Genomic DNA, 16,874 nt, shown 5'->3' on the forward strand with positions numbered 1-16,874 from the left:
TCTGCGGCAAACAGATCGGAAGCATGTCCGCTCTCATGCCAAGCTACAAAAGGGTAGAGATAGAGTAGAAGGCCAGAACTCTCCTGTAGAGGTAAACACAGCCTTTTGAGTCAATGCCAAACCACAAACTCAAAACGACACGGGGCCAAATGTTTTACGGGCCTGACCGAAACAGGCTCAGAGACTGGAAAGTGTACTTTGAACGATGCAGTCATTACTTTCTTCTAGTACTTGAATCTTGTGTTCTTTTGCGGACTGAAAAATGAGCACCAGCAGTTTAACGGGCAACCTGACAGCAGAGAGATGCTGAAGTCAGACGTGAAGCTGGTTTGGTCTCAGAACTCAGCAGGGGAAACACGATGGAGCCCTGGGTGAAACACACTGCCGGATCTCTCCTTTTTTTCTTTCTTCAAACAAGTCCTGCGGCTCCCTGCGCTAATGGCGCGTATTTTGCAAGTATCTGTTTCTACTTTCTCTCTTTCATGCCCTCAACAAGTAAACAACAAAATCTATATGAATGTGGCAGCCATGTCTGAAGTCCAACAGTCGGTTTCAAGTCAAATTCCCCCAAACCGTTTCCTTTGAGAATAAGCCAACCGCCCCCTACAGCTCGTGTCATCGGGCAGATGGCGGAGATACTTTGCCATCTTGCAGGGCTTCCTGGTACTGCTATAAATTTGGACTTTCTGTTTTGGGCTCTGTTTTCTTTTGTGCTTGTTCTATACCTTTCCTGCCAAACTTTCCCCTAGCACATTCCCTTTTTCCTCTCGGTCTGCTATTCTTCCTCATCCTTCTAATTTTAAAAGGACTGTTGTGAAAGGCTTCAGGTTTGGCAAAGGGCCCGTACGCACAAGCTGGCAGTCAAGAGTTTTTCGCCTGAAACTCTTCCCGTATGTTTACTTGGCCTTTCCATCAATTCTCCATCACTCGGTTGCTTACGAGTCTGACAGAAAAGAAGGGAGTGACACGCAAGCAAATCAACTGATACAAATGAGAGGCAGAGAGAAAATCTGCCATTTTTAAAAAGCCCACAGATATTGCCATGTTGTTTTTAAATGAAACTGAGGTTGCCCGGTGTAAATCAGAATGACTTGAGGTGGCTTCTTTGGTATTTGTGTTATTACCCATGGGTTTGGTTACTAAACACAGTCAATAGGCACCACTGAGAGTGAATTAAGTTCAAATTTTCTTAATCAGTATTTGATTTGAGGTAATCAGTTTGATTTTCAAATAAAAACATCCTTAAGGCAAAATAAATGTATTAATTACTTTAGAAATGCTATTGTTTACCAAGTGAAATCTGTCTTTGGCACTGCAAACATTTATGAAAGAGCAAATAAATATTTTATATTAGTGTTGTCAAATGATTATTCTTATCCAAAATAAAGTTTTTGTTCACATAATATATGTGTGTGTGCTGTGTATATTTATTAAGTATATATAAATACATATACAGTATATATTTTGAAAATATTTACATATATTTACATGTATATTCATATAATTTATAAACATTGATTTTTTACATAGACATTTTTAAATATATACATGTGTTTGTATTTCAATATAGATAAGACATAAAAACAGTACAATTATATATGTTATGTAAATAAAAACGTATTTTGGATGTGATTAATCACAATTGTTTAAAAACACTTTGTCATGCACTCAGAAGTATATTAATAATTATTATAAAAACGCTTTGAGCAACAGTTACCTAAAAAGGGAATTATAAAATGTTGTGTGTGCTCATATTTACATACCCTCTCCAACTTTGATGTAGACGTCATGGGCCATCTTGAGCTCACTAAAAGAGGTAACTGCATGATAGCGCTGATGGGCCCAAGAAAGCAGGTGCTCATTGCCATGAGGAAGATTTTCCACCTTCACCTCACACGACTCCGAGAAATTTCCTGCCTCAAAGTGCACTTCAGATCCATCTGCAACCTAAGAAATCAACAAAATAAAGCCGTTAACACATTTTCTAAAACAGCGGTATTCATTTCTTGATTCTGATTGGTTGATTGACCAATTTTCAATAACTAAACAGCTATGTAGTAGTTCCAGGTTTAATAACTCCCAGTTTCAGATCACTATGACACATTAGCTTCTGAATTAGTAATGGAAATGTTTAACAGTTGCATTACAAAGAGTAATTGTCAGGTTTTTGCTGCCTGAGCCACCCCACAATACAATACAAACCCCTTTTGTTAACTTGTGGAGTGTTTTTCCCCCTTGACAGTTCAGGAGACAAAGATCTCTCTGTTGATGAAGACAGGCCCATAAAACTCAAAGCTGTATTGATATGCACATCCCATTTTACAGCAAGAAGCTCTGAAGTAATAAAATTTAAGGGCAAAACTATAGATTATGAGAGGAAAGGAAAAAAGGCATCACAACAGGCCTTTCCAAAATGAAACCTTCCATGCGATCTTTGCCAAAACACATCTTTAACACTCTGCCCTGATGGTTTTTTGAAGCCGTCTTTGAATGTGTGCTCCATATTTTCACACATGGTTCTCTTACACAATAAGGTGTCTGCTTTCCACTGTTTATATAACACACTGCTGTGCATCAGAGGAGACGAGCAGGAGGTTCTTTGGATGGACGGCACACGGCTGAGATTAGCCTTATAGACAACATATATACACGCTTTCACACATGCACACCATCAAAGTCAGACTTTAAGGGGATCAAATACTTCATGTCAAGCAGCATGCAGCATTTAGACTCGGCAAATGTGCACAGAATACTATACATTTGCCAAAATATGCTGTATACACATTGATAACGCTGCACAAAACACTATAACACAATGCACTCATTCATTTCCATTTTCCATTGTTTTATATTCATTTAATCCTGTTGATTAGTTAAAGTATACTGGTATTACATTCCAAATATGAGCTTAATGTATAGCAGACAGTGAGCGTTTACATGCAGCATGCAGACCTATTGTCCATGTGGAAAATAAATACAATCTGAATGGCAGATTGCAAACACACTGTTTATAAGTACAGATGTGCATCACATGTATTACAAAAACTATTTTTGTGCATGTGAAGAGCAGCATTTATGCTGGGAAATGCAACCAGCTGACTACAGAAGTAAGTCCAATAGAAAACCAATAGTAACTTTACAAGAATTTGAACTCACAAAATTATTTTTTAATAACTAGTATGTAGAAAAGATTGGTGGGAGAGAAATGTCCTGCAGTAATTTGCAGTTTGGGAATTACAGGATAAGGTGTTAGATATAGGAATCATTTTTTGTGCTATGTGACTTTAATAGAGAAAGCACAGCCCCTTTAAAAAATTAAAAACATGTTGAAATGCTGAAGAAATGTATTCTCTATGCATTACACTGAAATCTTAATTTTAGACAGAGATCAGTTGACTTTTTCAACTGTGTTTTCAATTTAGTGCTTTTCATTGTATTTGAGCCATCATTTTGACTATAAAAAGATAATTACTCTCCAAGTAAACATAGTTTGACAGAGCTAGCGAGAGCAGTGTTAGTGTAGTCGTGTACAGGAAGAATAACACACTTCACAGCTGTCATAGCAGCTCACAACTGAGGAGTCCTGTCAGCATAAGCACTGCTGTGTACTTCTGCCAGCTAACCTCTCATCCAGGATACTCTAACTATGTGTTACGTGCTTGATTTCCTTCAAATGCTATGTTTAAAGAATGAGATGCAAATTATAGCAATTACAGAGAGTTTGATGTAAGCAAAAGATCAAAGTAGGGTAAGAAGTGGGTAAGAAAAGGTGTGTGTTTAAGTTTAATTTAATAGTTGTGCATATGCTCTTGTAAATGTATGAAGCATTGTGTTGTGAGTTTCTCTGCATGTCGACTAGGGCGGGCTTTGCTCCGAAAGTCCTCCCCTTTCAGCTCCAAATGGACCTTGGGTCCACATGCTCCATTTCAGAGAGATAAACATTCACATATGTTGAAAAACTCGCCGTACAGCTCCACACAGCCAAGCACAAGGTCTAGACAGACCATACTCATTACATTTCCATGCTTGTGAGGTTTTTTTCCACTCATTTCTCTCTCTCTCATTCTCCCAAAGGTGTTCTTTCTGTGCTTAGCTGGCCCCATGCTGGCAAACCCAATTAAACTATTATATCACACCGCAGCTTTGATAGACCCCATACGCCAATCTGAACTATAGCCAGGGTCCTGTGTACTATTGTGACAGACAGAAGAGGTGTAGAACTGGAGAGGGAGAGATAAAGAGAGGTATATGATGTGCTGAAGGAGGAGATCTGTCCCGGTGCATGACCCAGTACCAGGAGGAACATCTGCTCGACCTCTGGATGGCTATCCAGGCAAACTCCCCGTCCTTGCCAGAAGTGATAAATTTCAAAAAGAAAAGAGCATGAGGCCGTTGAAGAATTTAGGACTCAGTTGAAGATTATTTTTAGGGTTCCTCTGTACTGTAAATAGTGTGTTGAACTGTGCCGTTTTCCGACTAAAGGAATATTTAGGGTAATGTTCAGTATATGTTAAGTTCGGTCAATAGTATTTGTGGCCTAATGTTGAATATAATAAAAACAACAATAATGAATTCAACACTATATAACACAATTTTTTATTCTTACCATTTAATTTCTATATTTACTTATTTTAAATAAAATAAAACTTATAGTTTTATTGTTATTTGTATATATTTTTATTATTCTAAATTTTAGTTTTCTTAAAAAATATATACATTTTAAAATGTCATTTATTCATGTGATGGCAAAGTTCATGCTCATAATTTTTCAGGATTTTTTTTATTAATAAAAAGTTCAATTTCATTTATTTGAAATACAAATATAGAAATGCATGTCTTTTATGTCTTAAATATATGTATTTTGGTCAATTTAACACATTAATGCAATGATTAAATAGTTAATTTCTCAAAAAAATTAACAAGAGGAGAGGAGAGGAGACGAGACGAGACGTGAGGAGTTTCTTCTGGCAAGCCCAACTGAGCACAGAGGAGTTTATCGATTTAATTGCAGGAATAGGGCTGTAATTAGTCTCAAGGAATTAGAAGGAAAAGTCGAAAACTAAATCAGCTCCAAGCTTTGGGAAGAGTTTCAAACCTCAAGAATTCCTAAAGGGAATATGAAAGCAATAAACCCACTCTGGAGTTCAGCCAGATCCCCGACCCCCAACCCAAAACCATCTGCATCCCTTCCAGATCCATCAAACTCAAACTCAGATGGACAGACATTTTTAAACGATTATGGCATATAATACAACATGAATCTAACTTTTAGTACGGAAATCATAAATACAAGTTATATGATTGCCATCAAAGCTTTAATATGAGAGATGATGCGTTTAAATACCGCATCTGAGAAGGACACACAATGTACATTTTGAAAAAAATATCTGAAGTAAAAATAACTTCAGAGTGAGAGTTAAGTAAAAACACTTGCGAATTACCGAGAGCAATTAAAAGGCAGGTTACTTTCACCAGTGTGTCTCGTGAGTGATGTGGTAAGTGTCAGTAAAGTGAGGTTAGTGTGTGCTGAAAGCTGAAGCTCACCTTTATTGAGCATAATTAGTGGTGTGTGTTAACAGCAGAAGCTCTCCGCGGGAGGCATTTGCCTAAGGCCGTGAACCTTCATCCCAGTCCCTAAAGTCAGTTCTTATTTCTGTGTATTTATGAAACAGGATCCAGGGTAAATAAGAAAAAAACTGAATTCAGACTATTAGATTATGCTTATATTTGTTATTCCTATAAGCCTTTTTCATCACAGCATCTCAAATGTAACTTAGTTACATTTAAGTTACATTTGAGATGCTGTGATGAAAAAGGCTTATAGGAATAACAAATATAAGCATAATCTAATAGTCTGAATTCAGTTTTTTTCTTATTTACCGGGATCCGGTTTCATAAATACACAGAAATAAGAACTGGCTTTTATTTAAATATAAATAATTATAATATAAAATATAATAAAAGCATTTTTGTATATAAGCGAAGCATACAAAAATATTAACTAAAATATTTTGTTCTCAGGAGTGATTAAGTAATAAAGCCCTTAAATGGAGATGGTTTGGGTGTATACAAATTTAGAAATTAAAATTAAAATCAAAATCAAAATCATCTAAATTAAAGGGTAAGAACAAATGTATGCATGTATGCGACTGTTTAAAAGAAATTTTAGCATGAGAAACTTTTCTAAGAAAATGTTTTAGGCCATTAGTAGTGAATATGACCTGTTGAGTGACACTGCTCAGCTTTGCACTGTATCTATCCAATAAAGATAGAAAATGACTAAAAAGATTCTGTCTACTGAACAGTGTCTGTACTGGAGCAGAGTCTGATTTGAGAAGAATGACGTTTCCCTCAGTGTCTTGAGTGTCGTTGCCTCTCAGTCCTGCTCTTCTCACTCTCACTAGAACCTGTCTGGAGTATTTCAGCAGGCTTAACCCTGCATAAATCTTCCTGTTTATGCCTTATCTGTCAGTAAACAGGTCCAGACTGGAGCTTAGCCCTGGGTTAGCTCAGCGATATGAGCTAATGTCCATGCTCTGCTCTCAGGAGTCTGACTCTGTCTGAGGCTCACGGGAACACTGAAAGGACCTGTGAGGTAACTTGACAGATTCAGAAATGTCCTACAAAGCTGCTGAGTCTTACACAGCCCAACTAAATATCACATCATTCAGCCAAACCAAAATGTTTTATCTGCTTCTGCTGAGAAAGCAAGAACAGCCTGACATCTGGCATTTGCTGATCCAAAGGTTTGAAAAATTGGGTTATGAAATTTTACACCTCGCTGCTGCCATGGTTTCTACACTGGTTGTGCAATGCTATCTACTGTACATTTACAGCAACTTTTACACAGTTTCCACCACACCTGTGTCCTCAGAATGTCTCGGATTAACATCTGTCCTCCACCTAGTACCCTGCAAGCTTCCTAAAAGCATATTTCACTGGATTTCCTGGACCGTCTGCTATCAACATCTACATATTACAGCCATATGTTGAGAATAAAAAAAGATGGCGTGCCAAATGGTTTATATCAATTATAAGCGCACACTAATCTCACTATGAAACGCTCTCTTCTTGAGAAAGCACAAATATCTGTAGTAGCTGACGAAGGGAGAGTAAAGAGATGCAACGTGAGCTTCAGGGGACCATGACATGCTGAAGAGATGAAGATGGTAAATAAATTTGTGGGTGATTTGTTCCGCTCACTCCACAAACGAATCAAATTCCTGGCAAAATTCCACGGTCGTGTTCCTGTGAGCTGGAGAGAGAGAGACTGCCGTGGAACAAACAACACCATCTGTCTGCAAGCGCCGCAGAAGAGCGTTCCTGCAGATCAACCTCCATCACAAAACCAATATTGGTCCCGTAATGGTTTCAATTAAAAATCAGAGGGAGAGCGAGACTGTTTTTGCTAACTTCCCAAGGCAATGAAAATCAGGAAAACAGCCACTTGGCAAATACAGAAAGAGAAACAAATTTACAACAGCCAGACTTTGTAAAATGTTGCGCCATCATTTCATAAACATCTGCCAGATCGAACACAGTCCCCAATTTAACAAGACACTGCTGAAGATCACAGTTTAGACCAGAAAGAATTTCCAGGCTGATTACTGCTGGTTTGATGCTGGTCTAGTCTTTGGGTCATAGTAGCCGTCTTGTTTACCACGGTAAGACTGCATCAGGCATCCGTATGCTAGTCTAGAACTAACTCTATTCCTTGTATACACCATTTGTTAAAGCAGAATTTAGCTATTAGGTATATATATGTATGTAGTTGCATAGTATGACAAAGTTCAACTAAGTTAGTGGCACAAAGTGCTCCTTTAACTTTAAAACCAGGCTGAGATGTAACTTACACACAGATGGTGCAACCGGCCCAAGAAATTAGTGACTTGCCAAGTATGGCGACCCATACCCAGAATTCGTGCTCTTCATTTAACCCATCCAAAGTGCACACACACAGCATTGAAACCACACACACACACTGTGAGCACACACTCAAAGCAGTTGGCAGCCATTTATGCTGCGGCGCCCGGGGAGCAGTTGGAGGTCCGGTGCATTGCTCAAGGGCTCCTCAGTCGTGGTATTGCTGGCCCGAGACTCGAACCCACAACCTTAGGGTAAGGAGTCAAACCAACAAACTCAGGCCGTGAAGTTGCTTGACCAAGAACGCTATAAGTGTATTGAAGATAGCAATATCCCATGCTGATCACAGCAATGAAAGTACAATATACGCCAACTGTTCTGGTCTCCTTCAGACAAGAACAATATTTATTTGAAGATGATTCTGATATACAAGCATCCACCCATGTCCCCCTTCAGGCTCTTTCACGACTGGTGGTAAACTGGCAATGGCGTCACAGGGATTGTGTTTTACAATGAGATGCTTGGACTTCAGGGCTTTTGTTTTAGGGCCGGGTGATGTATACAAAGCAGCCAAAACCAGCTTTCTTCTCAGACTCCAGGACTCCCATCTGCCTCTTTGGACCTCCAAGTGCTGGAACCAGAAAACAAGGGTTGGCAGGGCTTATCCATAGACAACCAGCCTTATAAAGCCATTATTCAACTGTAAAAATGCGCAGCCAACTTTGAGGGCCAGAGACGTGGAAAAACCTGGTTGCAGGTTCAATAAAAAATAAAGAAAAGAAAAAATATTTTCTAAATATAGTTGAAAATGTGCCAAGTTCTTAGAAAAAGTACTCTTCGTATTCATGTGGGTTTTGATAACATTTTCTACTATTTTCATCAAAAGTTTAAACGTCATGTAGTGTAACCATCAAATGAAATAATATATTTTCTTTTCATCTCACATCTTTTTGTTTTTAAATATATTTTTCACTTCAACACAATGACAAATTTGAGCTATTCACTTTCTTTCTTTGAATTTGTTTATTTTTTCCATTATGATATTAAGGTAATATGCAACATGCATGACTTTATTGAACTTCAAATTAAGAAATTGAAAACAGATTTACTGATGTCATTGTATGATTGATTTTTTTTTAGTATTTTTATTATTTTTTTCAGATTTAAACAGAAAATTAGTTCATGTCATTGACCCTGAAGTAGTTGAATTAGCTGGGTTGATTTGTGCCTAGACATGAGCAGATGTAAACCCTCTGCTTCTACTCCAGCCATGTTTGTAAGTTTTAAACAAAATCACACAAGACTTGGCTCTGATGCTACACACTCTTGAGCCATCTGCTGCAGCTATGTGCTGGAACGGAGTTCACTTCACAGAGCGTCGAGCCGGAAATAGTTCCGGAACAGGGTGTGTGTGTGTATGTGAGCTGCTCTACGAAAAAGATGAAGTCTGTCAGTGTATCAGGATGCCTGGCAAGGAGGTTCTTCTTGTAAAAGTGTGAGCTCATTGCCCTGGCTGATCTCACACTAACTGTGAGGGCTGTGTGTGCATGTGTGTATTCAGATGATGTCATCATGAGACTTGGCCTAATAAAATCAAAGCCAAGAGCAAAAGGAAGATGTGAAGTAAGGGCTGGAGGTACGTGCTGACAGTTCAACAATGGGATCAGGTCCTTTTTCGCAGTCCTGACTCATTATTAAGATGTTCCAGGAGACACAGGGTTTGAGGAGTAAAGTTCCCAATTGCAACGAAAGGGCCAACAGATCACATCATCACCAGTATTTCATTGGTATCAGTCAAAACTAATGGTCAGTTTACTTTTCAATGGAGAGAAAGAGAAGATCTATGCCAAATAGGCACAATTATTAACTGAATCTTATAGTCTTGAAATAGCCAATGTATCAATACCAATATAACACACAAAGCAATAGTAATAGTCTCTCACTTATTAATGGGATAGTTCACTCAAAAATTAAAATTGTGTCATTAATTACTCACTCTCATGTTGTTCCAAACCTGTCAGACCTTTGTTCATCTTCAGAATACAAATTGAGATGTTTTTGATTAAATCAGAGAGCATATGACATCAGTGGTTCAAAGTAATTTTATGACGCTATGAGAAAACAAAAATAACGGTGGCGGACTGACCCGGAAGAGAAGAAATCGTTGAATTAAGTTATTTTTGTTTTCTTTGCACAATAAAAAGTTATCTCATAGCTTCATAAAGTTACGGTTGAACCACTGATGTCACATGCTCTCGGACTTCTTGAAAAATATCTTAATTTGTGTTCTGAAGATTAACAAAAGGTCTTTTGGGTTTGGTGATGTTGCTGATGTCACATGGACTATTTTCACAACGTCCTCCTTAATATTTTTCTCTGCCTTGAATGTGGTATTGCATTTATGTCTTTTTAGGATCAAAAAGCTCTCAGATTTCATCAAAAAAACTTTAACTTGTTTTCCGAAGATGAACAAAGGTCTTATGGGATTGGAACGACATGAAGGTGTGTAATTAATGACAGAATTTTCTTTTTTGGGTAAACTCTTCAATGTTTACTGTTAACAATAGTTTGATGCTAGCATGTTGCTAAATTTGTATGCCAAATTTTATGCAGAGGCTGTTTTTGAATGCTATTTAAACTACTGTTAGTTGGCAAAATGTGCATTCTTTATGCACACTGCTGTAGGAAGCAGCTGGGCCTCTCCTTGTTTTGAATGGCAAAATATTTGAAAACAGAAATGAAAAAAAAAGGAGAAAAAAAAAGATATCTTTAAAATATAGCATGACAATTCTATGTGGCATGTAAGACTTTCTTGCTTTCTCTCGTTGTATGTGTTTGAGAGAATCACAGAGTGTTACACACTGGAATATTCTGTCCAAAAAATATGCTGTGCATATTTAGCCTCAATCAATGGCAAGTGAAATCTAACCATGTAGAGGGTTGATTATTGACATATCCTTTGTATTATATTTTTGGATTGCCTTATCCACAAATGAAACATGTGAAACTGATCTAGCCAGTATCAAAGAAGGCAGACATATTTGTAACATTTTAGTAACTCAGTTTTGCATTTAACAAGTCAATTATATTTGTTATGAGCACTTTGAGGATTTGTCTTGGCCGCACCACAGCTACCTGCTGAAGTATCTGTTGCAAACACAATCTTCATCATTTCTCATAAGTTGCCCTGGGCTCTGCCAAAAACATAAGCATGATCTTTAATAGCATTACATACAAAACTAGACATTTACAAGAGCGTTGCCTTGCTAATAAACGTCAAAGGATGACCTCAGCATGTTCTCCTCTGAAATATATTTTGCCCGTAGTCATCTGCCTGAAATTATATGAAGCCGACATAAGAATACATACTGTCTCTACAGGAAATAACTCAATTTGCGGTCTAGCACAATATTACATTTTTCTCATCCATTATCTCAGCAGTATCTGAAAACTGTGCATTGGTTACAAACCCAAAAAAAAAAGGGGGCTTTACATTACTTTGGTTTCATTCTGTGCTCAGTTTTTGCCATGCAACAAGAATGAAATATGTTTTCGGGCAGTTTTATAGAATAAATAGTCCATTCCCACACCCAGGTGATGAATGACAAGCGATTAGGATTTTGGAGGAAAGACTGAATCTAACATGGTCAAAGTGGACTGACTCACATAAAGAGAATTTAGGGTGTAGTACAGTTGGACAACTCTCTGTGGCCACTAAAGGGGTTATGAAGACATTCATAATTTTGCCAGTATGCATGTTTCAGAAAGTTCCTTACATAGACAAAGAAAGTATGAGTATGTAGAGTCACTTTATATCTGCATTCACAACATAAGAAGGAGAGCAGAACTTGTCCACACAGATGGAAATAATAGTGGCTCTCTGCACTACATTCCTCTGGAATGCTACGGTTTTAAAACACATTTGAAAATGATTATTGCATAGAACCGCTAGCTACATAAAGGTATTTACAGTGTATACACGGCAGGAAGAGTGTGACAGTTAAACCAGTGAGGCCTCTTGCTCTCGCTGAATTGTGATTTTCTCATGTGATAGGGACAGGGTGGGAAATTAACACCCATTACCAGCCAAATGTGGGTGTTTTGGTGCATAATTTGTTTAACAGTCACGGTTGCGGGCGTCTTGGATTGGCCTTTAGAAAAAGTTCTCATTTAGTAACAATGATGTGCAGCGTTTGCAGAAGTTTCTATTATATGGGATTCAAATGAATCTCAGGTCCATGTAACAGAATGCAAAAATGCCTGTTATTGCTTGTTATGGCTAATTCATACTGTACTGACAGACGCAGACTAATGTGACAACCACCCATTTACAGACATTTCAAAAGCCAGTAAATGAGTGCCAATGATCTCAAAAAGACTGAAAAAAGATTGCAAAACATAATTGGTTGAAGGTAGCTAATGCTACAGATACTGTAGGAGGAGTGTTGTTATTGTAAACTAAAACTAAATCTATTACAACTTGTTTTCATTCATTAAAATAAAGCTGGAAAAAGTATACAAATATTAGTTAAAAAAAATTATGCAAAAAAAGTTAAATGGAAATTAGAAATGTTGCCTAAATTAAAATACTAAAAATAAATAAATAAATGCATGTTAAATATAAATAAATATGAAATAATAGTAATACAAATAACAGCCAATTCAAAATATAAATAAATGCTGCAACAGTATATAAATAATATTTAAATTAATCCTGGATAAGAGAAGAAAACACTACAGCTGAAAAATAAAAATGTTAAGCTATATTTGCATTATTATCTAATTTTATTTTGGTAATATTATTATTATTATTAGTAGTAGTAGTAGTAGTAGTACTAGCAGCAACATTTTTCAAAAGCACCAGCATAAACAATAACTATGAGGTTGTGGGGGAAAAAAGGTGCGACTCCACTTTCAAGACCAAGGACAGTGTGAATGCAAATATAATTATGATATATATATATTTTTTTACTTCCATTTCCTTTTTTAAGTTTAGTTATTTCAGAGAAGATTATGAAGAAAATGATCAAAACACAGTGCAAAGTCATCTACAAAGGTTTAATACCTTTTCTCCAATTTCACAGCTATGTTATTCAGTATTGCAAAAAAAAAAAAAAACTCAAAATCTAATACAATTCTGCATTTGGCTCAATTGGCTGGTGGGTAACAAAATCATTTCCCATCCCAGATAGCGATGCTTATGATCAGAGATCCTGAACAACCCTCTTTCATTTTCTCATTAAGCCCAGTGCTCTCCTGACTAAATATGGTCGGCTGTTCAGGGGGTGGCTTTCTTTACTTAAACCCCCTTCCCAGCTCTCCTCTGAGCTCCCTCAGTGCAGTGAGGAACGCCCTGGATCTTGTCATCTTGTTATTTTAGGGTAAAGAGGAGTGAAGTAACTCTGCGCTGTTTCACAGGATGGCTGGAAAACAATAATGTTGTCAGGGAGAGTCTTAGTCGCTGATCTCACTGGTCTATTATATATTTGTAAGTAATACTGATTCGATCAAACCAGTGTCTAAATTGTTTCCACAACTCCCTAAACTCCATGACAAACATATGAAAGAATCTTTCTTTTTTTTATTGTGAATGCCCTCTGCAGTACGGTGAATACAAAGGGTTTGGATTTAAAATAGGTAGATACAGATTCTGATCATGTTCCAGGCTAGATGTTTTGAAAGCACACTTGCAGAAAAGAAAAATCTCAGGAGCCAATCTCTTAATATCTCAGTTGTTTCTCCTAGATAACAATGGGCTCATTCATAAAACAAATGTATGAATCTCTGTGTAAATCTTAAGAAAAAAAAAAGAAGTAAACTCTCATGCAGTGGCATAGATATAATGGATATGGATGTATGAGAAAAGAAAAACCTTAATTTAGATTTACGCCATTTTCTTGTTGAGAGTGTTAAAAACTGTGATGTAACAGAAACAGTAATAGATCATTTCTTTCATATTACAACATCTGTGTGAAATGGATTATCGAGATGCATGGTTAAATTTGTTCACGATAAGATCGTCAAGATGCATACAGAATATAGAATTTCTATTACATGCCAACTTTAATATAAAAGGTGGTAATATTCTGTACTCTGATTTGGACTATTTTTAGTCCTGTAATATCAGCCAATTAGTTCAGCTATTTAATTTAGGATCCGTTAAGGTATTTTTAAATCCAAAAAAATTGTCCATTTCAAGCAATTACAAGTTTCCTGTTAATCAGATTATTTCTGATCTACCACCAAGTTTCATTCGGATCAAGCTCAAACAGATCGACTGGAGTGTTTACATGTAGGCTTTTCAATCCCATTCTAAACAGATCATTTGTGTACATGTAAACACAGCTATTGAGTCGTCCGCATCAATCCGCAAAACTACGCTGATGGTTTTACAAACAGTTTACAGAAATCTGCTCTGCTTGTGTTTCATAAACGAGGCTGTCCTGCTGCTCAAAGTAACAGTGCAGAGTCATTTCATACGTTTCCTCTAGTTTCAATAGAGATAACACATACATTTCCACAGATACAAAATTATGCAATCCAAAGTCATAAATCTCAACATTAATATTACTTATTTTTCTTATACTAAATAATCTAAGCCCTACTATTCACATTAATTCTTTATTAACACTTTCACCTCATGTCAACAGTTGTCCCATTTTTGTTTGATCTTAGAATAAACATTTGATACAAAGTTGATGCATAGCTGAGAACTAAACTACTAAGAATTAAACTACGAAAGAGCACCCACTGAGCGTTAAGTGTTTCTGTGGTGAAAGCGATGGGTAAAGCAGTGGGGAACAGAGCGAAGCCACAACTAGAGTATGAACCTCGTCATCGTCTCGCCACCAAACATCCGTCAGGCACAGACTACAGCAGTCAATATATACCTATGAGCCTGTGCCAGATGCAATTACACAAGCCTCTGTCTTAAAGATGGTTGTGTTGGCATGGGGTGTGTTTACGTGTGTATGGATGTGTGTGTGTGAGCATGTTTGTATTTCCTCTGGGTACACACACCTGAATGCATCTTTGAGCGAGTAAGACCTCTTCTGACAGCAGAGCGGAGAAGTTTGTTTGAGGAAGGTAAGACGGGCCAAAGAGAGTGTAAATGAATTGTGTGTTTAAAGATATGCTTGATAATTTGTAATGAATGAGGATCTGAATATTCATTACAGGGAAAATGTGGATGGAGTTGGCTCAGAAGCGGTGCTGGGGAGGATGGGGAGACAGACAGGGATGTGATAGAGAGATGGTTTGAGAGTCGTAAAGCAACTCAGACTCACATGGAAGATGCGTTTGACTCCTGAGGCCAGTTTCTCTGTGCGGAGCTTCCAGAGGACGGGCTGAGGGGAGTTCAGGACGAAGACCAGCGGTTTCTGGTGCACATGCAGGGACTGGATGGGCCGCAGATGTAACGCCACCTGAACACAGCAAGGAAAGGGGTCAAATGAGAACGGCTAAGAGAGAAGGGAAGTGAGTGCTGAAGACAATGAGAACATTCACTAAAGACAGATAGGACCAATGGGGCTCTGGACCGTATAAAGACCTCAGAGCTTCAGCTGCTAGAAAGACTTTTTGTTTAACATTTTAAACTACCAAATTCTTGATCTTGAGAAGAAAAGACAAAATTAGTTTTAGGGAATTCATTACAGTAGCTTTACATTGTGAAAACAATTCATAATAGAAAATTGCAGGGCGATACAACTCTATGATATCATAAAAAGCCTCAAAAAATATATATAGATTATTGGGGGGCTTTCTGAGAAGTTGATATATTACAAAAGTATATATATATATATATATATATATATATATATATATATATATATATATATACACACACACACACACACACACACACACACACACACACACACACACACACACACATATATATATATATACACACACACACACACAAACTTTGGAATTAACATTCCTTATGCTTAAAAAAATAGCTAATTATAGAGCTAATTTAGAATTCAAAATGTAAAAAAAGATACCTATATTTACAATTTTTAAAAAAGAAACCACAATCAATCAAGCTAATAAAATGCTTATAAAACATCATGAGGAGAGGGACTTTTTAAAAAAAAAGATAAGATAAATATTTAAACATTAACTATCTTTTTCTTTTTTTACTTTTCTATATCTGATCACTCTTATTTGTCACTGACACTCTAAAACTGAGTTCCCATTTGCTCTTGCGTGGTAGCCTAAATCTCACATCGTATTTTAAGACCAGCTGCATATTTCATGAGCGAGTAGCCAACAGCTATAAAAATCATGCTAGACAAAGCTTTTATTTATATCATAAATAAAATACAGTTCACTGAAATCCCCCTCCGACTCCATTTGCATATGGTGACCCCATGTGTGGTTTTGACCCCAATGTGGAAACCCGCGGTGTCACAAAAACCTCTAATTCCCTCCAATCAAAACGTCCAAACAGTTCTTTTTTAGTCATGTTAGCGCCAAAAACATGATTACAGCAGCACTGTGGACGCCTGTTACTTCTTATCAGAGTTTGTGCTATTTATGTCTCCACCCCACTGATAATCACACAGTGACTGAGAAAGCCGTGTTTTTCTTTGGATGGCCACAATATGTGGCCTCATTGGTATTTGAACTTTCACACACAGGCTCTTTTGTTCAGAAAAGATGGTGATGGCGAAAGGATCTAGAAATAGGGAGCTGTTCAAACAGATTGTTCCCATTTAGTTTGAGCTTTAATATTCATTTATTGTATACACCCATATTTAGCAGATATTCAAACTAAGTTTATTTTGAATGTCGGCCAGTTACTTGACAGAACAGCTTCTTGGATTCAGCCTGTGTTATTTAGAAGAATGAAGACAAATGTCTCTGGCCACTGGCTCATGTTTTGTTTGTCGTTGTATTTTTCCAGTGTTTTTAAGAGGGTTCATAAAATCCATATACTTTTGCACTTCCCTACTATAGAGGTTTGTGGATTTGGGTTCCGTCACTTCATATGTTCCAAAATCTCT

At 37.2% G+C, this 16,874-nt stretch overlaps 1 protein-coding gene across 1 annotated transcript in view; it reads right to left on the minus strand.

Annotated features, from left to right (window-relative positions):
• The window catches only part of LOC127959399 (transforming growth factor beta receptor type 3), a 97,549-nt gene that overhangs the window by 25,721 nt on the left and 54,954 nt on the right, over positions 1 to 16,874 (minus strand). Inside the window, exons 4-5 of the mRNA XM_052558564.1 lie at positions 15,150 to 15,287; positions 1,764 to 1,947 (exon numbers count right to left, since the gene is read on the minus strand). Coding sequence (XP_052414524.1) covers positions 1,764 to 1,947; positions 15,150 to 15,287 — 322 coding nt within the window. The remainder of the gene's footprint in view (positions 1 to 1,763; positions 1,948 to 15,149; positions 15,288 to 16,874) is intronic.

This window comes from Carassius gibelio, chromosome B6 (assembly GCF_023724105.1).
Source record: "Carassius gibelio isolate Cgi1373 ecotype wild population from Czech Republic chromosome B6, carGib1.2-hapl.c, whole genome shotgun sequence".
NCBI classification, from domain to species: domain Eukaryota; kingdom Metazoa; phylum Chordata; class Actinopteri; order Cypriniformes; family Cyprinidae; genus Carassius; species Carassius gibelio.